This window comes from Schistocerca cancellata, chromosome 4 (genome assembly GCF_023864275.1).
Source record: "Schistocerca cancellata isolate TAMUIC-IGC-003103 chromosome 4, iqSchCanc2.1, whole genome shotgun sequence".
NCBI lineage: Eukaryota > Metazoa > Arthropoda > Insecta > Orthoptera > Acrididae > Schistocerca > Schistocerca cancellata.
Genome location: NC_064629.1, coordinates 636,445,365 through 636,471,125, shown reverse-complemented (window position 1 = coordinate 636,471,125; position 25,761 = coordinate 636,445,365). Strand labels below are relative to the sequence as shown.

General features: G+C 39.9%; 1 protein-coding gene across 1 annotated transcript in view; it reads right to left on the bottom strand.

Annotated features, from left to right (window-relative positions):
- The window catches only part of LOC126184357 (adhesion G protein-coupled receptor L4), a 443,528-nt gene that overhangs the window by 27,898 nt on the left and 389,869 nt on the right, over nt 1-25,761 (bottom strand). Inside the window, exon 13 of the mRNA XM_049926737.1 lies at nt 7,899-8,121. Within this exon, the coding sequence (XP_049782694.1) occupies nt 7,899-8,121 (223 nt within the window). The remainder of the gene's footprint in view (nt 1-7,898; nt 8,122-25,761) is intronic.

Genomic DNA, 25,761 nt, shown 5'->3' with positions numbered 1-25,761 from the left:
TTAATGATCAAAAATGAAAATTTATTTTGTTATTGACATAAAAACTTTCAGTAACAGCTTACACACATAGCAACTGACCAAAGTGGTGGCAACCAGTCTCAACATACGCATTCTGTTGATGAACAATACATTTTCATTTGCTCCAAAATATTCTTCTGTTCTACAGTGTGACAGACAGTCAAAACCTTCATCTGATTGAAGCTTTGAAGCTACCACTAGCAAAGGTGTTGCATTGGTTAATGCTATGGACTCAAACTGAGAAAGAGTGAAGCTCAATTATCCACCATATCATTCTGATTTAAATTTCTATATACTGAATAAATTATTTTTTAAAACCATTACAGTATTGGTGCCTCATTAAAGTCTGCCCTATATTTCCTTCTTCTTGTAATTTATAATTTAAATATTATATGCAATGGATAGTTAATGTATGTGACTTAAGTAAATGTAACCAAAACCTATTTGGCAATTGGTTAATCTGTGGTTTTAGAAAACATGATGGACTCACTACCAGCTTTCGAAAGTGAGATTTAAGATTTTTGGCATTTTATAATGCCATATCCAAAGGCCTTAAATGGTAAAATAATAATTGATGTGTACGTCAGTATACACAATGATTTCAGTTGTCTTCTCCCTAGTCTCCCTCAGTTCCTCAGCAGTATGAGTTCACATTCAGTCAGTACTAAATATCTCAAAAGCTTAACTTGCAGTGGGAGCAATTAGTGTCTTACTTTGTATGTAAATATTGGTGCCTGTTTTTCATGTTAGCCTCACAACAACCTGCTTAGCTATAAATGGTAACATCATTTATGAGATTATTTTCTAATGGTATCCAAATAGGAGACATCTGATGGATTTACAATTAAATATACTACTCAAAATAGTTACTGCTTTGCTCCTTTTCTTTAAATCGTGGTAATAAGCTGTTACGCAACTTTAAAGTTGTGAATTTGTGCCTCATTGTGCTCCATGTTCAATCCCAAGACCTATTATTGTTTGCTGCATTTTGTCAAATGCTATTTTGGACTTTTGAGTAGTTTCTGTTACAGATTTCTGAACAGTATCCTATACACAAGTTATAGCTACCTTAAAAAAGCTTATGAAAATTTTTTTCCTCTCATTCTACATTTAAAAGCTTCTTGACAAGTAGTACAGTACCCATATGAAATGAAATGATCAAGTATGAAAAAAGAACAACTGTGTTGAAGAGTAGGAAGATTTTGGTGGGTAAAACAGACCTTATTTAAAAGGGACACAGAGTCTTCAATATTTGTAATAATAGTAATTCACAACCAAAATCCAAATGAAAAGAAGGAGGTTGAAAGGAAACAAGATGAGGAAAACTCAAAGAGAACGAAAATATCAAAAGACTAAATACAGGTTGAGCTGAGCTTAAGTCAGGTGAAATTGCAGTACTGGTAAGTGAAATTCAAAATACAAACACGGCCACCAAATTTACCAGCTAACAAGAAATAAGTTTTAGCCACAAGTGTGTGTGAAAAATAGTGCATCTTATGTACTAGTACTAAAATTCTTGTTAGTTCTAGAAATTATCTCTTTGTAACAACTATTAAGAAGAGGTTATCCTTTATTATTTGCAACTACATATATATTCCATAAGCCACCATACAGTGCATGGGAGATGGTGCCTTGTACCACTGATGGTCATTATCTTTCCTGTTCCATTTGCAAGCAAAAGTGAGGGAGAAAACAAAGCTCTGTATACTCCTATAAGATACCACATTTTTCCATCTTGTCTTCCTTCTCTTTACACAAGATGTACATTGGTGGCAATAGAATCATTCTGCAGTCTGTAGCAAATGCCAGTTTTCTGAACTTTATAAGTAGTTTTTTTTTGTGAAAACATTGTCTTCTTCACTTGAGGAATTCACAACTGAGTTTACAGAATATTTCTGTAAGATTTGTGTGTTGATTCAAATACAGCAGTCATCAGTAGCAGCTGGTGCTCATTTTCATTGGGGGGGAGTCCCAGATAAAAATAAATTTTATAGTGGAACTGTTCTGAAATTTTGTTTACATAGCCCTCATTTTTGTCATTTATGTCAAAGGAAATGATTCTTTCCACAGGTCTCTCTCTTCCTGTTAATATACCACAGTATCATGATGAAGTGTCTCACATGTAATGTCTGCTGTTATGTCTGCTTGCACAAAAACAAAAGTGCCAGCACTGATGTCTGTAAACAGTTCTTTAATGTAAACTTGATACATAAATCTGAAAGTTCATTTTATACAATGTGTGACATGTATTTATAAACAAAAGTACTAGAACTGAATAAGCAGTCACCTACCAAGCAGTAAAGGTTTCCTAGAAGAGATAACAAACGTAAGAAAGTGCCACTGTTACCACTGTTTGCTGACTCCTGTGTTTCATTGGGAGCCCTTAGTGCTAACTGATGAGTTCCACAAAATGTTAAGCAATCTACTATTCTGTTCAATATGTGTCTACTATTTGTAAGTAGCAAAGTGTACTCTTTGTAACTAGCAATAGATTTGTTTCAAATGCTGAAAACAACTTAAAAGCAGTTTAGTCTTATAACAAGTGAAGCTGGTGGTGAAATGGAAAGAAAATGCCCCTCTAAATTAATGATAAATGATAGAGCTATTACAAATTCTAATGCCATATGTGAATCTTTCAGTGACTTCTTCAGTAGTTTTAATAAAATTGATGTCTGCTCATCATCAAGTACAAATCCTAGTATGACAGAAAGAAATTGTTCAGGTTTAAAATTTTCCTGTGTTTCAAGTTCTGGTGCTAAGAAAATCATAATCTCCCCTTAAAAATTTAAACTCACTATGTTGGGATGAGGTTCCCACTAGAATAATAAAAATAGACTGTCACAGTACTGCACATTCACTGTTGCTCATAACCAAACAGTATTTCGAAGAGGGATGATTTCCAGTTCGATTAAAATATGCTGGAGTGCGACCAATTCATAAAATGGGCAACCAAGATGAAATGAGAAACTATAGGCCTATCTCATTTACATCATTTTTCAGAAGTATTTAGAAGAACAACATGTGATAAGAAAGAAAATTATAATTAATTTCACAACATTATTTTACCCAATTGGTATGGTTTCAGAAAAGGCTGGAGCACAACCCATGCAATAAGTGAAATGCCACAAAAGTTAAAAGTTATCTCAACAATAGAACATATGTATCAGGCATCTTTCATGACCTTAGCAAAGCCTCTGAACAATGGTGAACAATGGTTTTCAAGGAAAATCTCTTAGTTGGATGTGGTCATACTTGGCAAACAGAAAACAGAGAGTGACTGTTAATAACAGTGAGAAGAATTAACTTCCTGGTTAGAAAACACACACACACACACACACACACAAAATTAGATGTTCCACATGGTTCAGTATTGACCCACTACTATTTTTGTATTACACTTATGATATGCCATACCGTTTTCAGTCCAGTACCATCCTCTACACAACTGCCTCTACAGTGATAGTGTGCTGTAAAATCAATGAAGACTTAGTTCACTGTACTGAGTAGACACTTAAGGAAGTGGAGGCATGAGTCAAAAATAGAAATTTGAAATTACAATTTGCAAATACAGAAACTGTTCATTTCACAGTGTATAACTGAAATAGGCTATTTTTTAAATTAAAAAAAAAGAAACACTTGGACACTACAAACTGTGTCAGGTTCCATGGTGTATCAGTTAGTAAAAATATGTTGTGAAGTTATCCAGTAGGCAGTGTACTGAGTTGATCAAACAGCCTCGTGTATGCCACAATCATCTTACATAGCATGTTTTCCAAATATATTAAAATATACTGAGATAAAACCATTATTGAAAAAGGGCTTGATGGAGGATATAGGGAATTACAACCATATATCTCTTCTGCCAATACATTTTAGTGTTTTGAAAGATTGCAGGAAAACGAATTTAAATATTTGTAACTGTAAATGACATAATTTTTAAAAACAAGTTCAGATTCCAACAAAGAAAAAGCACTGTAAATGTAATCAATGAGTTTACTTGAAAGATATGCTCCTCACAAGATAAGGGAAGAAAGGTTGCAGGTAAATTCTGTGACATGACACAAGCTTTCAATTCAGTGAACCATTCCTTACTTCAACACAAATTACATATATTAATCAGAGATACTGCTTTACAATGGCTTACCTCTCATTTAATAGACAGGAAATAAAGAGTAATTACAATTTAAAACACAATAAATAACTCCAAGTTCAGTATTGGGTCTCTACCTCTTTCTTTTCTACATAAATTACCTACTATTTGCCACTACTGCTCATTCAGTTTTATTTGCTAAAAGTACATCAGTTCTCACTGAAAATTATGTCCCTCATAGAATTCCAGAAAGTGTCATAAATACTTAAGAGAAACTTGAATCTTGTTTCCATCAAAATGGACCGAAACTTAATGTAACTAAAATCAATATGATGCAGTTTGAAACTAAATCATAAAAATGGAGTTAAATGAAGGTAACTTACAATGATCAGGATCTCACAGAAGCAAACCATTTGAAGTTATTAGGTCAAAATCTTGATAAAAATTTAAATTATGTGTTGGCTAAAAACTGGCATCATGTTGATCACTTTTAAAATATCTAAAAATACTATTTGTTCCTTCCCTTTAGATATGTGATGTATTGTTGTTCTTAACACTTAACTCTTTCCATTTTGACCACAACTACAACACTCTCCTCAGAGAGGATTTTAAACTCCCAACACACTGTTTAAAACGTTTATGCCAAAACACCAAAGTGTTTGGGGTTAAAAATTCACAATAAAGTAAAAGGCAGTAATATATTTAATATGGAGTTGGTTCACTGAAAAGATTTCTCTACACCTGTCTGGTGAAAAGTGTAACTCTTCTACTGAAGAATTCTTTGAGGACAATTTTAAAGTTTGAACAAGGAAATTATACATTTACTTTCGTATACTGAAAACTGTAGTACGGAATTGTGTAGCAGTATCTCAGAAACATATATAAAATAAAGTAAAAATCCTAATATGTCTCAATACATAAATTCAACAATGATTTTAAATTGTATGTAATGAAACAAAATCCATCCATCAATCACTGATTTAGCTTTAAAAAAATGTATATTACACATATTTTGCTTCAGTAGTTAAGTTTAACATAATTTTCTGGGTTAGATAAAACAAATACACTCAAAGCTTTCAGACTAAAAATAAAGATCATCTAAGACTTGGTGGTAGCTCAGAAGAAACAACACTGCAAATGCCTTATTTTGAAAGCTAGATCTATGTCCATTCCAGGCATGTAGATACAGGGCAGTCAGAAACAGTTTAAAAAGCTTGTAGGGGCTTTGCAGGGTAGCTTGTACAGAGAAATGATTATTAAGAAAAAATTCAATTTGTTGAGCCATTTCCAACTTAATTAGTATTGAAGTTAGCCAATCAGGCCATTGTGTATGCAAATTCAAGCAGCCCACTAGAGTCAGTGTCACCAAACCTGATCTTCATTTGGTTTCCTAAAACTGAACAAGAGAGCAATACATAAATTGGACATGGGGTGGTAGTAAGGAATGGACCCAAGCCAAAGGCTGAGCAGTCTAATGCACTACCATGTATGCTATGAAAACAACTGATACTAATTGCATCTGGTGGGCCAAATTTTAACGCACAGTGGCCTGATTGATTAACTTCAATGGCTACATTAAATGCTTATTAACTCATAAATCGTGCAGTGTATCTAATTTTTTCTTAACACTAATTATTTCTCAGCACAACCTACCCCACAACACATGTAAATGCTTTTGAGACTATTTCTGACCCCCCGTGTATGAGATTCTCATTTTCACAAAGAGAAACCATTTTGGAGGGCAACTGCTTTTTGCATAAGTATGAGACTAGACATAAAGCTAGTTAAATTTACCTACCAATAGACTGAAACTGCATGAAAAAACTCCACACTACAAGGGCATGAAATTTATAAATGAAATCTGGAAGGGGAAGTGTGACACAAATCCAAATATTACGGAGACACCTAGAAAAATATCTGAGAAGTAAAACCTATTACAGGGTAGAAGGTTTCTTGAATGATAACCATGTAATATAGTATCTGTCTTAAATAGTATTGCCATATGTATTATAATCATATATTGTTTTTTTTAATGATAGCCATGTAAAATAATACCTATCTGAAGAAGCAGTGACATATATTGTAAGCTTAGATTAATTTTGTTAGTCTGCCTGTAGTTTTAGAACTGATAAGTCACTCTAGGTATGTTACGTGACAATAAAAATTTGATTTGATATGTTTCTGGATTGACATTTTGTATGCTGAACCAATCTCAACAGCAATGTTAATTGTGAAAACATTTTATTTTTACAAGCATTTTCTAAATGTAGTTTGCTTTCCTCATATTTCTCAGGTTGATCACTTAAATACTTTACATCCATGCAGTCACCATTGTTCACAGAACTTCATTGCCAAATAACACACAACAGAAGCAAAGTAACTTTTACTTATCTTGACTCAAAGTTAACAATAATTATTTACTAACTATTTACAGAATCATGTATTGCAGAAGGTTCTGTTCTTCTTTCCAAGTGAGACATTAGGAAACCATTTTATTGATGTGTGCCTACCTACTTGATATCTAGCTTCTCTTCCACACTTAATAAATTAAAGGGCATTTTAGCAAACAATCTACTTTATTAATTTTAAAATCACTGTCAGAATACATGAGTTTGAACCAAGCAGCCCCAGAATACTGAATATTACTGAGAGATGGCCCTGTTTGCTGTTTGTGATATTTCCCATTGACAAACAGCACAAACAAACAGCAATAGTGGGTTAGTGTGTTGAGGGGGAGGGGGGGGAGGAAAGCAGTAAGTAGAGTAAGGAGGCAGATAACAATGACTAAAGAGGTAGGTGCATTAAGTAATGCACATGAAAATCCAGGCTATAATGCAAACATTGTGTTGGAGTGTGGATAGGTGGGAGATTGGTAATGTGACAGAGACCACTAGGTTTGCTGGGGTGTGATGAAAGAGGTATGCCTTAGCTGGTCCCTCCACTAGGTCCACCATGTGAGGTGGCCCTAGGCAATGCCCTAGTCAGGGACAAGGTAGAAAAAGAGAAACGGCTGAGTAACATCACTATAATTGCAGTTTTCGGAGCAGAGGGTGTGGCAGGGGCATGGGCCACCTGACAGTTGTCCTTGGTATTAGGCGGTGAAAGGAAAACAGGTTTGTCCCATACTTGCATTACATATGGAGCACCAGTATCAGGCTACTATAGTATGTTATAATGATTTAGATAGTACAGAGTCCAATTTATGTTATCAGACAAAATTAAAAGCTTAGCTTTGGATGATGTGTTATAGTTTGTCAGCTTTTAACACAACTGCTTTGTTAGTGCAAGTACTGCAATTATGGTTCAATTAAATGATTTACTGATTGTGAACTATGCAATGTCTTAGTAGCTCCAGCAGTTATGAATGAAAAAATGAGTGGTAAATATTTATGTATGTGAAATAAATGTATCTTTTTTAACCATGCATTAACTTAAACCTATTGTATTAGATATAAGCCTTTAAGAAATGGCTGTTATGTATAAAAACTATGTGGTCAAATCTGCAAAACTGTGGACAACAGAACACCAGTAACAGCAATAATAATAATAACAATAACAATAATAATGCCACAGTGACCTCTGATAGGTACATGTTGACGAAATAGAAAGATAAATTCATTATTCTACTTTTTCATATTTGGTAAAGTTATTTGTCACTGGTTTGTGCTTGCAATGTAAATGGTTGTGTGTTAATTGTACAACAGGCACAATAACTGGTTTCCTTCATCAAAGGATAAAAAACAAGTAAAAACTGATGATTTAAATATGCAAGAACTTCATAAGATATTACCGATATTTAACACTCTTGGTTCCTGAGTGTCTTTCTCGTGAATAATTGGAGAGTTTTCTGATAACCATGAAATACAGGAATGCAAATAAAAGAAGCATTATTGTGATCGAAGTTATAAATATATTGAAAGTAGTGCTTCCAATAATGAGCCACCAGGAGTTTAAGTTCCAATCTGTTGAATGATGCACTAGGTGACTGCAAAGAAGTGCCAGAACTGGAACACCTGAGAAACAGAAAAAAAGTATTTCTTAGGAAATTAATTAATATGTTGAGTAAGTAACAAACTATTAAAATTAATGTAATTATGCAGCCACATTTGAAAGTAAAGATAAAGGGTTAGAAAGCTGGGGCTTGACAGAAGATTAGAAAATCTCTCTTGACTGAGTCATTCCACTAGTAAGAACAATACGTAATTAAAGCAAGTTTTGTGATGCATTATTCTTATATGAATGGCTTGGTAATTAATTACTTGATTGTATGGCCATACCTAATATGGTTGTTTATACACTGGTGTCCAAAATTAAAGCAATGAACCTCTATTTTGCCACCTTGTGTCCAGTTCACTGTATAATCATACAAAATGTCAACAGATGTCTGTACAGTCATCTTCTGCACAGAAAATAGTATTCCGTTCAATGACCAACCAAGCCAGCAATGACGTCAGGGCACCTATCAAACACAGTAGTTTTTTCCGGGTAGACTCAAATCCACAATCACCCTGTATACAGTCACCGATGGTGCAGTATGGCACATAGAAGACAGCTACCAGACTCTTTGCAGTGGAGGGCCATAAGAAGAATGAAAGCAAGACAGTCACAAAATGATGAGGCCCTATGGCTTTTTGTGAATCGTTCTGTTGTTTCTTGGATGTAGCAACAATTTATAGACACCAAAACAGTACCCCAAAGACCAGGGCAGTGCTGACCACATGAGATATCAAAAAGAGACGACTGTTATTTGGATGTAAGGGCATGATAGTACTGTTTTATCGCTGTGCAGCAATTGGTGTCTGACCTCGCAGCATCCACTGGACATGCTGTACTGAGACAAACACTGTCCAGAAGGTTTTGACAGGGTGACCTTTATTGTTGGAGACCTGCTGGTTGAATAGCTCTGATGCATCTTCACATAAGGGAACATCTAGAGTGGAGTTGTCAACATGCCACCTGGTTGGTTGAACAGTGGGCCAATGTTCTTTTCACAGATGAGTCCCAATTTTGTCTGTAGAGTAATTCTCGATGCATTCACATCTGGAGGGAATGTGGAACACAATTTTGGGACCCAAAAATTATGGAAAGGCACTGATATCAAGGAGGTTCCCTGATGTTGTGGGCAGGGATTGTGTTGACCACATGAACATTTCTTCATTAAATTGTAGGGGTGAATTGTCAATGTTTAGCTGCTGTCAGATATTGTGATGAGATCTTGGGGCCTCATGTGGAGTTGGTGCAAGGTGTTGCAGGCCCAGACTTCATATTGATGGATTATAATGACTAACCTCACAGTGCAAGAATGGTTGATGTGTTCTTGGTAATGGCTTGACCTGCTCACTATCTTAATTTGAATCCCATAGAGTGTGTCACTCTAGGAAGACAGGTTGCATCACTTGGGCATCCACCAACCACTCTCCAAGAAACGTGAGCTGCTCTCCAGGAAGATTAGGTGTTATTGCCTCAACATGAGACTGATTGTATCATTCAAAGCATGCCCCATTGTTGTCAGGCCTGTATTGCTGCCACAGGTGGTCACACCCCATACTGAGCACATTAACCATTGTCAGAATGTGTGTGCAAATCCGTTAAGTTGGAAAAAACGAAGAAAATGTTTTTCTACCGTTATGCATATTGCAGTTGTTTACTTTGTTTTTTGATTGTTTCTACTGTACTATCACTTGTTTATACTGTTTTGTGGAAGATAAAGACAACCTTCCAAAATTTCCATTTGTTCCTTTAATTTTGGGCACCAGCATAGTAATTCTGCCACCCAAACCCTCCATATTCAGTTTGAACTAAAGTTTGGGAAAGAAACTAGTTATGTTCATGTGACTCACAGGAATTCAGCTGGGTGATATCTTTGACAACTACCACTATTTTGACAAATGTACATCCTGTCACTTTCAAGGTACAAACTCAACTAGGAAGGAAATTTAAAACCTTAATATGTAAACAACTAGTACCACCACACAACCAAAGATGACCAACACCAGAAGTTACTGATATTGAATATTAATTACCACTGGGTGCATTAACTAAGCCTCTCTTATGTTTGAGCAGGGAGAGAGCAGAATTCCAAGCATAATTTAAGCAAAAATCTTTTTCTCTATTTATAAAGTCACTTGCTCATTTAACCTCAACTGCTTCCTTAATAAGATTATCCCGACAGCTGGAAGAGGACACAAGAATCTGTGTGTTGTTATATTCCACTCAATAACCATTACCAACGTGGTGTTCTACAATACCAGATTTACTTTACTGTTGGAAGGGTGTGTGTTGATCATCTTCAGTACGTTGGTCTTCCACAGCCCTAGTGGTCTGGCCAATACATGACATGCCACAACCACAAGGAATGTGGTACACACCACCTTACACAAACCAGAATCATCCTTTACAGAATCTAAAAGAGCCCTAATCTTATATGATTTTCAAAAAACACACTTCACTCCATGTCTCTGCAGAATATGACCGGACTTCTTATAAATGCTGCCTGTGAAGGGAAATTACCACAGACTTAGGGGCCACCACACTATTTTCATCACTCCCTTGACTCACGGTTGGTAGATAGCATGAACTGTCTCCTGATGCTGCTGAGTTTAAGAGCCAGCTGTTGAATGGGGCATATTTGCCCAAGAGTAGTGTTACAGCAGCTGAGAGGGCTACTTTGAATTCATTAAAGGTGGATCCTGATATTGTTATCTTTCTCATAGACAAGAGCAAAATTACAGTTGGTTTGAACAAGCACAATTATAGAATGAGATTTTCACTCTGCAACGGAGTGTGTGCCGATATGAAACTTCCTGGCAGATTAAAACTGTGTGCCGGACTGAGACTCAAACTCGGGACCTTTGCCTTTCGCGGGCAAGTGCTCTACCAACTGAGCTACCCAAGCACGACTCATGCCCAGTCCTCACAGCTTCACTTCTGCAAGTACCTCATCTCCTACCTTCCAAACTTTACAGAAGCTCTCTTGCGAACCTTGCAGAACTAGCACTACTTTGAATTCATTAAAGGTGGATCCTGATATTGTTATCTTTCTCATAGACAAGAGCAAAATTACAGTTGGTTTGAACAAGCACAATTATAGAATGAGATTTTCACTCTGCAACGGAGTGTGTGCCGATATGAAACTTCCTGGCAGATTAAAACTGTGTGCCGGACTGAGACTCAAACTCGGGACCTTTGCCTTTCGCGGGCAAGTGCTCTACCAACTGAGCTACCCAAGCACGACTCATGCCCAGTCCTCACAGCTTCACTTCTGCAAGTACCTCATCTCCTACCTTCCAAACTTTACAGAAGCTCTCTTGCGAACCTTGCAGAACTAGCACTGCTGAAAGAAAGGATATTGCAGAGACATGGCTTAGCCACAGCCTGGGGGATGTTTCCAGAATGAGATTTTCACTCTGCAGCAAAGTGTGCACTGATGTGAAACTTCTTGGCAGATTAAAACTGTGTGCCGGACCGAGACTCGAACCCGGGACCTTTGCCTTTCATGGGCAAGTGCTCTACTGACTGAGCTACCCAAGCATGACTCACGCCCCGTCCGCACAGCTTCACTTCTGCCAGTACTTCGTCTCCTACGTTCCAAACTTTACAGGAGCTCTCCTGCGAACCTTGTTAGTGCTAGGTCTACAAGGTTCGCAGGAGAGCTTCTGTAAAGTTTGGAACGTAGGAGATGAGGTACTGGCAGAAGCAAAGCTGTGAGGACGGGGTGTGAGTCGTGCTTGGGTAGTTCAGTCGGTAGAGCACTTGCCCATGAAAGGCAAAGGTCCTGAGTTTGAGTCTCAGTCCGGCACACAGTTTTAATCTGCAAGGAACTTTCAAGCATGATTATGTTCAAAAGTTGTTTACTATAAAATCCAAGGTATTGCAGACTCAGTGCTAACCCAACAAAATGGGTTGATAGGTAGACTACAACATCCTGAAGAAAAGTTCCTTGTTACAAGGATCTATCAAGAGTCTTAATTCTTATTGTGGTGTCCCCTACAGATTATTTGGCCTTCTGAGGATCCACAAGGAAGGTGTTCCCCTTAGGCCTATTCTCAGTAATACTGGTGGCTGACATACCATGCAGCAGAAAAGCTTGTTACTATGTTGAGGCCATTAGTAGGTCACTGTGTACATCACATTAAGAATTGGGCAGATATCTTATATCGATTAGAGGCATCACATTTAGCTGACTGTGATGTAAATTTTCATGTGGTCTCTTCTTTCACTCATATTCCTCTGTCTGGTTCAATCCAGTTAATTGAGGTTAGGTTTAATCAGTGGTGGCTGCTGTGTACGAGCATATGAACACCCTAACTTATGACACCTTTCAGAGTTATTGGTTATTTTTCTTTGATGCTATTAAATGTAACATAGGTGCAGTAATCTGAAATACATAGTACTAAATCTGCTACACTATACTCCATTGTCACTCCTCTAGACTCCACAAAACTTGTCATCACAGTTGCGAGCACACCTTCAGATGTGCACATTTTAAGGAGTTATTGCACATGTGCAACTTGCATGACATAATTGCCTTATGGGTCAAATATGATTCGATAAACAAAATGCATGGTCCACAGTGTGCACAGCAGCTCTTACCACTCAACTACTAGTTTACATCAACGCCACCTGGTGGCAGCACACTGCAGCAGACTTTTATCCCCATTCACTTCACATAAATCCTGCTAGATGGTAGCACACTCTTCAGATAGGCCAATTCACTCTGTGGCGACTATCAACCAAGTATCGCGTAATATCTTTGTTTTGGTAAGCTCTTTGCACCAGTCTGTGGTCATGCGCAAGAGTGTACACACGTACACAGAGGATCGAAACTGTATATAACTGTATATGTGTGCTTCCAAGTAATAAAATAGTGCTTATTACATGTAGTATAGTGCGCATCATTGGATTCGGCAGTCCTACAACACTAAAACCCATACTGGTGACCCCGAATTTTGTTTGTGAGTGCTACAACGAACTCTTGTACCGTTGAGCAGTACCCAATGGATCACCTGCTGCCTGCTACACCACACATGAGCCAACTAAGTTTTCCAATGGACACTTTGGCATTGTTTTCCAATTATCCACCATGTGTTCGCAATAGTTTGACACAGTTCCCAAACACACCGACTAGCTGTATGCAAAAGGACAGTGCTTCTACATTCTCACAGCTACATGTGCCGGCATCAGGTACGAACAATAACTTTCCGTTACTGTACGTGAGTCAGCATTCGTGTGGCAGTGTTCCATACCAACAGAACGTTTTTTGCACACAAAACTTTGAATGCGAACATTTTACGTTGATTATGAACTATCCACATGTTTCAAGTGCTCAACAATGGCTGACACAATGTGCTCAAGCCCCAGTGGCTATGTTTATGGATTTCCCAAGTGCCAGTGTGGACTTTCCACCCAAAGTAGTGGTGCTGCAAATCAATCCAGAGGCTCAAGATGGGAAATTTCATGTTTATCCCGGAACTCTGGATTTTGCACCCCGCACCCCCTATCTCCCCCCCCCTCCCCCTTCCTCCCCGCCCCTACCAGCATCCGCTTTACGAGTGTTTCCGGCAGCACACACCATACCTGCCGCATCTACGCATCTACTGCGTGTGTTCCACAAACATTAGGTGATTTTAACAATTTTAATGCACCTGTAGGGGAGGGGCCCAGAAACTGTACTCCATGTTTCTCCACACATCAGTTAACCATGTTTGACTCTACCATGCTGGTCCATTCTGCACCTGTTGGCATTGCTCCATCGAACACCCAATTCATTGATTTCACGACCAAGGTTGAGCCAGCTGCGCATACCATGCCGTGTGCCACTGACAGTGTCAGAAGCTGGTGCACCACTACTGCACCCAAGACAATTACATTGCAGCACTATGGACAGGGAGTGACAGTTTCTGATAAACAGTTATGTCAACACTTCCCCATCTGTTGGCCGAAGCTACTGCCCCTTCACAAGGACCACCAACACACATGGTTTTCCTTGGTTGACCATGTCCTGCACCTACACAGTGTTGCCAATGACAGTTCAGAGTTCCTTTGCTTATTATGTCACCTCGATGATGAACTGGACCTGATCTCTGATATTTTGGCTTTGCAACACACAACGGACAAATATACATTTGCCCAATGGACCATCCTCGAGTGACTATCCACATCGACAGAGGAAGCTATCTGCCTTATCAGTCACGAGTCGCTGGGTTCCAAATCCCTGTTGCAGCTCTGGTGACATCTCCGTGCCATGATAGACACACATCACATGCCAGACGTTACACTTTGGTCCATCTGGTCACTCAAACTTCCTCTGGAATTTCAAATTCAACTTCTCCAGGTGACTTCAGCCTCATGAGACACCAAACTGAAGATCGCAGACCAGGTTTACAACATTCTGCCCACCTCGCATACCTCCCCAGGTGACCCTCAGGCCTCAGGGGTTGGCACACCTGCACGGCAGCTTCCATTATGCGGTACAGAGTGCGCATGACTCACTCCATGCATGTGCGCGGATCCAATGCCGCCTGGTAGCTGCCACCATAACTCATCTCCTACCAGCACTACTGCAACACCGCTGTCAGAGGAACCTACAAACAAGACCACCTCCACTGCCGGTCCGACCTCAGCCAGCACAATGGACAACACCATGCGCCATCCCAGTTGGTATTATTTCCATTACCACTTTGGCGAAGCAGCTATGAAATGTCATTCTCCATGTGCGATCCCAAACTAATAACGTGACACAATTCAGATGCTATGGGCTGCATTGCACTGCACAGATGCCTACCACTTAATACTTCTTCACCTCACGTGCCAGGATGCTTGTACATGAAAGACACAGTGTCTTGTCTCTCATTTCTAGTCGACATGGGGGCCAAGGTTAGTGTGATAACTTTGCCCGCAGGTACTAAATTCGAGCGTCAGCCTTGCCCCCCGCTTCGAGCTGCCAATAAGTCCCTGATCCAATCTCATGGAATAACTAATTTAAGCCTTAAACTGCAGGACATTAATACCCCATTACAGTGGACCGAGCCCTACGACAAGGACTACCAGTGGATCACCATCACTGTTGCTGACCTGCCGGCCTGGGACACACAAGCATGTGCATTTACAGGTTAGTAATAGCGCGTCGGGTGCGGGTCCATCATCCCCACCAGTGTTTGTGATCAACAACGGTACTGTCCACAGAATCAATACCACAGAAGGCCCACCGGTATGTGCAAAGGCTAGGCGTTTAAATCCGGAAAAACTTAAACATGCCAAATCTATTATTCAGGGACTTTTAGATAGTAAGACTATTCACCCTTCTTCTAGTAGTTGGTCGTCACCCATTCATTTGGTGCCCAAGAAAGATGACACTTTCCGCCTCTGCAGTGACTATTGGGTGCTTAACACCAGAACAAATCTAGATAATTATCCCATCCCAAATAATAAAGACTTTGCTTCCCAACTGCATGGGGCACAAATTTTCAGTGTAATCAACTGTCACAAGGCGTACCACCAACTGCCAATGGCACCGTAGGGCATTGAAAAAACCGCTATCATCACCTAGTTGGGGTTGTTCAAGTATTTGTTTATGCCGTTTGGCCTTAAAAATGCTGCACAGATGTGACAATGGTTCATTGACTCGTTGGTTGGAAAACTGGACTTTGCATAAGCCTACCTGGATGACTTGTTAATTTTATCTTCCTCCCTCAAGGAACATGAACTACATTTAAATACAGTGTTCGAACTATTAAAAGCAAATGGTGCTGCAGTGAACAATGTTAAGTCACAACTCCGGCGCACTAGTGTCACTTTTCTGGACCATGGGGTTTCTGCCAATGGCAACCAACCCCTACCCAAATGGGTTGAGGCCATTAGTACAGTGCCTTTGCCCAAAGATTTTCAGGGCCTCCGCCGCTTCCTTGGAATGGTAAATTACTACCACAAACACATCACCCATGCTGCCAACATACAAGCCCCACTGATGGATGCTCTCGCAGGGAAAAACACTTCAGGGTCTCAGGTAGTCACGTGGACTCCAGATATGCGTTGCACATTTGATAACCTAAGGTCAGCCCTACACACGGTCATTATCCTCGCTCACTCCACTCCTGATGCTCCCATCTCTCTTACTACAGATGCGAGTGATACAGCAGTGGGGGCAGTACTTCAGCAATCCATGGGTTCTGTTGTACAGCCGCTCAGATTTTTCTCCCACAAACTGTCTGCTTCCCAACATAAATGGTCGACCTTCGAGCAGGAACTGTTTGCTATTTACACCGCTATCAAATATTTCCAAGACAATATCGAAGGTTGCCATCTCATGGTATTTACCGGCCATGAGCCATTGGTATACACTTTCAGTAACCCAGGCAAGGACTCATCCCTGAGATGTTTATGGTGTATGGACCTCATATGTCACTTAATGAATGACATAGGTTACATCAAAGGGGCAGACAAAGTCATCGCCCATTTTCTATCTCATGTGTCAGTTTTATCTTCACAACTGGACCTCAGTGAACTCCCTAAATTGCAGACAGAGGACACTGAACTCACCGCATTGCACTCCACTGTTAAAACAGGACTCAAACCAGAGTTATGGACACTTCCTGGGTTTTCACCACCCATCTGGTGTGACATTTCAACAGGATGCATATGTCCAGTGATCCCCGCACCTCTCTTCTGGGACATTTTTAATAGTATCCATGACTTGGCACACCCTGGCATTCGCACCACCACACATCTGGTATCTGAACATTTTGTTTGGCCCGAGGTGATGAAACAATATCGCAGTTGGGCGCGAGCATGAGTGACTTGTCACCATGCAAAAGTAGGATGTCATGCACAGCTCCCCATGGGTACGTTCGATGTGGCAAAAAGCAGATTCTAGCACATACACATTGATATCATCAGGCCCTTACCCCCCTTGGGACCCTCCATTACGTACTGTCCACCATTGACAGATTTACCCGCTGGATAGAGGTAATTCCTCTCACTACTATCACAGCTGACGCAGTGGCCCGAGAACTTTTATTAATGTCGATCTCGTGCTTTGGCTGCCCAGTTTCACCATTGACCAGGGCCCCCAGTTCGAGTTCACCCTCTTCTGACAGCTTTGTTAACTCTGTGGGGTGAAATGATTTAAGACTACAGCATACCACCCCCGAGCAATGGGCTTGTCAAACGCTGGCACCCAACGCTTTAAGTTTCCCTGATGTACCTCAGAGGTGAGTGGGCCGACGCCTTACCATTGGTAATGTTTGGTGCTTGGGCCACTTACAAAGAGGACCTTGGCAAATCCCTGGCAGAAGTACTGTATGGAGAACCCCTCACACTCCCATCAGAGCTAGTTGAGCCTTCACTTCATCCAGATCAGATCTGCGACTCGACATTTGTTGGGTGTGTCAAGGAGCTAATTGCTAACATTTGCGTGCATCCTCCTCAACCACACTTGCTCCCTCCCATATTTCTGCATAAGAACTTGGCATCATGCACTCACGTCATGGTGTGCAATGACACTGTCTGACCGGCACTCAGACCTCTATACTTGGGCCCACACAGAGTCATATCGCAGCGTACCAACACGTTCGAAATGCTCATTAAAGGCGCACCTCAAACAGTATCTGTCTGCCTCCTCAAACTGGCATGGTCATGGGGGAGAACTGCCTGATACCCCTCCCAGTCAGCCCCGACCCCCTGCTACACCCATCTTGCACGAGGCATCTACTGACAGTCCGCTGATGAGTGACACCCATTCCCGCATGTGTGACGTTACCCACTTCCAGTCGTGTGACTGTGCTACAGGTGTGTGTGACATTCCCTTACAGAGTGATGTGTGTGATGACACTCCTTCCTACAGGCAGCTCTCCACCTCTCCCCTGTTGGGATTCAGTGATGTATCAGGGGCCATCCCCGGAACGTGTGATGTTGCCAATGACGACTCGTGTGGAGATTCTGTCAACCCATGTACGGAAGTGGTAGTGAATGTCAACACAGATTTTTTATGCAGCTCTAAAGTGTTCTTTGATGTGCAGCTGGATAATGTGTGTATCTTCTACAAATGAGCCAACTGCCCAATGATAACTTAATCCACACAAATCTTCTCCAGTCTGTTCCGTTATCTGTTGGTACTGACCCATCAACGGTAAAAGTACTATGTACTGCAACAAGCATTCGGGTCTGCTACCCCGGCTCCTCATAACCCACCGACCCCTCCTTGGATCCCTCGACTGCTGTACGAGGATTCACTCGGACAGGCAGGGGGGGGGGGGGGGGGGGGGGGAGCTAAGGTGGCAAATATCGATCAAGTCGCATTAATATCTTTGTTTTGGCAAGCTCTTTGCATCAGTCTGTGGGCACACACGAAAGTGTACACATGTACACAGAGAATTGAGAATGTATATAACTGTATACGTGTCCGCCCCCGGTAGCTGAGTGGTCAGTGTGACAGAGTGTCAATCCTAAGGGCCTGGGTTCGATTCCCGGCTGGGTCGGAGATTTTCTCCACTCAGGGACTGGGTGTTGTGTTGTCCTAATCATCATCATTTCATCCCCATTGACGTGCAAGTTGCCGAAGTGGTGTTAAATCGAAAGACTTGCACCTGTCGAAAGGTCCACTTGACGGGAGGACCTAGTCACAAGACATTGCTGAGAACCATAAAGTATATCATTTTTTACTGTGAGACTATAGAATTTATTCATGCTTCTGATATCTGTTGACCTTACGGTGGGTCAGGCTTATCTGTGCTATAGGCCCACATCGTACATTTGAACATTCACAAAAAGCTGTCTCACTGATTTCTTTGGTATTCACTTAAATGTGGGATCAATGATGGTGTGCTTTTGGCCCTTATGGTTCTCAGTGCCTCATTTCTATTCTAGTCAAGTTATCATGTTGGTAGACAGGACTATATGAATTTCATAATTTCCAGAAATGGCAGTTTGAGTTTGGAGTTCATTGTTTACTGTGCTGGAATCTGCTTTTATGTGTAGTGTCAACATGAACTCTAATTAATCCATTTTAATTGGTAACCAAAAAGGAAATTACCAGGAAAAGTTATCCACAAAGAAATTAAGGCCTTCCAGACCAGATCCATTGACTGAGGAAGTGATGAAATCAAATAAGTGTCACTACAAGCAAACAGAGAAGTGTATAATAAGTGTAAGCTGTTGTGTGGGTGTAATATAAGAAAGTCTGATTTCAACCCATAAGTTAATTTGTAAACTAATATATGTATTAGGGATCTTGTACATTTGTAAAAAAAAAAAAAAAAAAAAAAAAAAAAAGTCCAAAAGCTCCCACTTACACAAAAATGCAAAATGGAAAGTAATGAAAGCTTACACATCATTTTATTCATGCCCTAAACTGTACTTAACTTATGTACAAAATAATAATATTACCCAATACAATTCTTTCTTTTTTCAGACAAGTCATGCATGTTATTAATATTATCATTATTGTTACTGTTATTAGTATTATTATTATTATTGGTAGTGGCTGTAGTTGTATAAATATGTTGATAAGCATGACTGTTATACAGGAGATATTATTAATTTCACACTGTCATATTTATTTGAATCTAAAAATTTATGAACACCCAGAATGTATACTCATGAGCCACTACTGGGCTTACTGTTGAATTAATTAACCAATTTCTACATGTATTGACTTCCACTTATTTTTAGTCAAAGAACTGTACTATGAACAGACAGAATCCTGTTATCACCCATTACTGCCAGTTTGTTTATGGAAGATTCTAAGGAATATGTCTTTGAGTTGGCAGCATTGAAACCTATGTTATTTTTTTTTTCCCCAGATATACAGGGTGGGACAAAAAGGTACGGCCAAACTTTCAGGAAACATTCCTCACACACAAATAAAGAAAAGATGTTATGTGGACATGTGTCTGGTAACGCTTAATTTCCATATTAGAGCTCATTTTAGTTTGTTCTGCCACCTATGCTCAATGGAGCACGTTATCATGATTTCATATGGGATACTCTACCTGTGCTGCTAGAACATGTGCCTTTACAAGTACGACACAACATGTGGTTCATGCGCGATGGTGCTCCTGCACATTTCAGTCAAGGTGTTCGTACGCTTCTCAACAACAGATTCCGTGACCGATGGATTGGTAGAGGTGGACCAATTCCATGGCCTCCACACTCTCCTGACCTCAACCCTCTTGACTTTCATTTATTGGGGGCATTTGAAAGCTCTTGTCTACGCAACCCCGGTACCAAATGTAGAGACTCTTCGTGCTCGTATTGTGGACGGCTGTGATACAATACGCCATTCCCCAGGGCTGCTTCAGCGCATCAGGGATTCCATGCGACGGAGGGTGGATGCATGTATCCTCGCTAACGGAGGACATTTTTAACATTTCCTGTAACAAAGTGTTTAAAGTCATGCTGGTATGTTCTGTTGCTGTGTGTTTCCATCCCATGATTAATGTGATTTGAAGAGAAGTAATAAAATGAGCTCTAACATGGAAAGTAAGCGTTTCCGGACACATGTCCACATAACATATTTTCTTTCTTTGTGTGTGAGGAGTGTTTGCTGAAAGTTTGGCCATACCTTTTTGTAACACCCTGTATAGACGATACTTCTGTAATTTGGCCTCATGGGAGTGAGAATGTAAATAGATGGAGGTGGCAAAGAATGATTTCCTTCCTGTTCTTGATGTGTTGGTCAGGAGTAAGGTTGATGTTACATTGGGAAATGCCATTTATAGGAAGCCAACTCACAATGATTTGTATCTACAGACTGCCCGTTGTCACCATTCAGCTTAGCATAAAGGGGAACTTTGTACATTGGTACAAGGACCCACATCATATCAAACCTTGAAAGTTTGTCAGCTGATTTGGCTCACCTTGTAGTCACATTTTGTTAGAATGATTGTAGTCACACACTTCACATTATCAACCGACCATGACTCAGGCGAGTGGTGAAAATAATGGGGTGGCACCTAAATCTATGGTAATTTTGCCTTATGCATATAGTGTTTGCAACAAGATTGGTCATATTCTGCAGAGACATGGGGTGAAGTATGTTTTTTGAGCACCATATAAGATTTGGGCCCTTTTAGGGTTAGTAAAGAATGATTTCGGTTTGTGTAGGATGGTTGTCTACTGCATCCCTTGCAGATGTGGCATGTCATATATTGATCAGAGCATGAGGAGCATGAAAGACCCATGTATTTTTCAGGGCCTGAGTTGAGGCCATCATGGTTGCACAATGGCAAAGCATTAACCACTGTGATGAAGGAGGTTTGGCACTCTGTGTGTCGATGAAACAGCTTTAGAAAGATATATATTTATTCAAGATAAATGTTGCAATTGAAACATCCTGTCTTTGGCTCACATAATACCATGATGTTGTGTAGGGCAGCAGGCACAGCTCGTTCAGTAGCATTGATCACCAGATAATAGCTTGTATGTTACTAGAGCAGTCTCATGGACATCAAAGTCCAGCTGCTCTACATGTGATGTAGATGGTAGTGCAGATTTACAGCATACCTCTCCACCAGAGGTAGGCCATGGGGTGTCTGTCTCCGCTCATAAATACAAGTCAGGGGCAGCAGCCTTAAGCGTGCCTCCTGGATACAGTGTCATGTTGGTGGTGCATCAAACATCATCAGTTCAGCTCTCATCAAATTGGAGGTAGAGTGCCAAACACTTCACATCAGTGGATAGGGTGTTGCTAGGTCACAGTGACCATATTTGGCAGATCAAGCAGGCAGCAATCTTGAAGGTAGAAGTTATCTGGTGAATGGCAGGAAGCATGCCACAGGTTTGGCAAAAAAAAAAAAAAAAAAAGGGGCTCTGAGCACTACGGGACTCAACTGCTGTGGTCATCAGTCCCCTAGAACTTAGAACTACTTAAACCTAACTAACCTAAGGACTCACACACATCCATGCCCGAGGCAGGATTCGAACCTGCGACCGTAGCAGCAGCGCGGCTCCGGACTGGAGTGCCTAGAACCGCACGGCCACCGCGGCCGGCGTTTGGCATCATAGCTGACTCACTGTAACTGAATAGTATGTGGGCGTGGAAGCCCAAATGTTTATTACTGTCCAACTGGGGCACTGATGTTATATCTGGCCAAGGATAACTGCATTTGTTTTTATTTTCTGGGTTCATCAAAGTTCTTTGCTGCACTGTGGTGTGATGGCACGGGCTTTCAGTGTTTTAGCATGGTGCTCTTCCATCATGTCAGTGGGCTGATAGGCATTTCTGTGGAAAACCTACTTTTTCTTGTGGTATCATGCTGTGCAGACAGAATGACATTATGATCCCTTCTCAGTGAGGTCATGCTAGTGAATTAATGATTCAGACTTCTCGCTTGAGCAAGGTGAAGCAATAGCTTTTATGGTGTATCATATTATTTGCAGTATCAATTCTCTGCCTGATTGAAATTCTGACTGCTACATGGCACATTGGCCTCATATAACTTGGCTTTGATTCTCTGCCTGTTTGACAGTCTGACTGCTACATGGCACATTGGCCTCATATAGCTTGGCTGGAGAAACTTGAAGAAAATTCTGCATTTACCATATCTTTCTGCAGTGTAACATACACTTAGGCGACAAACGTCATTGGATAGCGATACCAACATATGCAGATGGCAGCAGTATCATGTAAACAAGGTATAAAAGGACAGTGCAGTGACACTGCTGTCATTTGTACTTGGGTGATTCATGTTGAAAGGTTTCTAAAGTGATTATCACTGCACAACATGAATTAACTGGATATGGAATGTTAGTTGGAGCTAGACATATGGAACAGTCCATTTCAGAAACCATTATGGTATTCAATATGCTATGATCCACAGTGTCAAGAGTGTGGTGAATACCAGCTTTCAGGCATTACCTCTCACCATGGACAATGCAGTGGCCAACAGCCTTCACTTAATGACTGAGAGTGGTGGTGTTTACGTAGATCTGTCAGTGCTAACATATGAGCAACACTGTGTGAAATAACTGCAGAAACTGATGTGGGACATATGAAAAATGTGTCCATTCGGATAGTGTGGTGAAATTGGATGTTAATGGACTATGGCAGCAGATGACCATTGCGAGTGCCTTTGCTAACAGTATGATATCCCATGCAGTGCCTCTCCTGGGCTTGTGACTACATCAGTTGGACCCTAGATGACTGGAAAACCACGGTCTGATCAGAAGAGCTGCAACTTCAGTTGGTAAGGGCTGATGGTAAGGTTCGAGGGTTGGTACAGACACAAAGCCATGGACCAAAATTGTCAACAAGGCACTGTTTAAGCTGGTGGTGGCTCCATAATGGTGTGGACTGTGTTTACATAAAATGGACTGAGTCACTGACTGGAAATGGTTATGTTTGGCTACTTGCAGCCATTTTTGGACTTCATGTTTCCGGACAATGATGGAATTTTTATGGGTGACTAAATGCCATGTCACTTGGCCACAACTGTTACGTGACTGGTTTGAAAAATATTCTGGAAAATTTGAGTGAATGATTTGGCCACCAAGATCACCTGAGATGCATCCTACTGATCGTTTATGGGACATAACTGAGAGGTTATTTTGTGTACAAAAGCCTGCACCATCAACACTTCATAATTATGGATGGCTATAGAGGCAGCATGGCTCAGTATTTCTGCAGGGGGACTTCCACTGACATGTTGAGTCCAAGCTGCATGAGATGCTGCATTACGTTGATTAGATTAGATTAGATTAGATTAGATTAGATTAGATTAATCCTAGTTCCATGGATCATGAATACGATATTTCGTAATGATGTGGAACGAGTCGAATTTTCCAATACATGACATAATTAGGTTAATTTAACAACATACTTAAGTTAATATAACAACTTTATTCTTTTGTGTGTTTTTTTTATTTTTCTTTATTTTTTATTTTTATTTTTATTTTTTTTATTTTATTTTTATTTTTTTATATTTTTTTTTATTTTTTAATTTTTTTTTTCTTAATTTATATCTAAAAATTCCTCTATGGAGTAGAAGGAGTTGTCATTCAGAAATTCTTTTAATTTCTTCTTAAATACTTGTTGGTTATCTGTCAGACTTTTGATACTATTTGGTAAGTGACCGAAGACTTTAGTGCCAGTATAATTCACCCCTTTCTGTGCCAAAGTTAGATTTAATCTTGAATAGTGAAGATCGTCCTTTCTCCTAGTATTGTAGTTATGCACACTGCTATTACTTTTGAATTGGGTTTGGTTGTTAATCACAAATTTCATAAGAGAGTATATATACTGAGAAGCTACTGTGAATATCCCTAGATCCTTAAATAAATGTCTGCAGGATGATCTTGGGTGGACTCCAGCTATTATTCTGATTACACGCTTTTGTGCAATAAATACTTTATTCCTCAGTGATGAATTACCCCAAAATATGATGCCATATGAAAGCAATGAGTGAAAATAGGCGTAGTAAGCTAATTTACTAAGATGTTTATCACCAAAATTTGCAATGATCCTTATTGCATAAGTAGCTGAACTCAAACGTTTCAGCAGATCATCAATGTGTTTCTTCCAGTTTAATCTCTCATCAATGGACATACCTAAAAATTTGGAATATTCTACCTTAGCTATATGCTTCTGATTAAGGTCTATATTTATTAATGGCGTCATACCATTCACTGTACGGAACTGTATGTACTGTGTCTTATCAAAATTCAGTGAGAGTCCGTTTACAAGGAACCACTTAGTAATTTTCTGAAAGACAGTATTGACAATTTCATCAGATAATTCTTGTTTCTCAGGTGTGATTACTATACTTGTATCATCAGCAAAGAGAACTAACTTTGCCTCTTCATGAATATAGAATGGCAAGTCATTAATATATAATAAGAACAATAAAGGACCCAAGACTGACCCTTGTGGAACCCCATTCTTGATAGTTCCCCAGTTTGAGGAATGTGCTGATCTTTGCATGTTACGAGAACTACTTATTTCAACTTTCTGCACTCTTCCAGTTAGGTACGAATTAAACCATTTGTGCACTGTCCCACTCATGCCACAATACTTGAGCTTGTCTAGCAGAATTTCATGATTTACACAATCAAAAGCCTTTGAGAGATCACAAAAAATCCCAATGGGTGGTTTTCGGTTATTCAGATCATTCAAAATTTGACTGGTGAAAGCATATATGGCATTTTCTGTTGAAAAACCTTTCTGGAAACCAAACTGACATTTTGTTAGTACTTCATTTTTACAGATATGTGAAGCTACTCTTGAATACATTACTTTCTCAAAAATTTTGGATAAAGCTGTTAGAAGGGAGATTGGACGGTAATTGTTGACATCAGATCTATCCCCCTTTTTATGCAAAGGTATAACAATAGCATATTTCAGTCTATCAGGGAAAATGCCCTGTTCCAGAGAGCTATTACACAGGTGGCTGAGAATCTTACTTATCTGTTGAGAACAAGCTTTTAGTATTTTGCTGGAAATGCCATCAATTCCATGTGAGTTTTTGCTTTTAAGCAAGTTTATTATTTTCTTAATTTCAGAGGGAGAAGTGGGTGAGATTTCAATTGTATCAAATTGCATAGGTATGGCCTCTTCCATTAACAGCCTAGCATCTTCTAATGAACACCTGGATCCTGCTATATCCACAACATTTAGAAAATGATTATTAAAAATATTTTCAACTTCTGACTTTTTGTTCGTA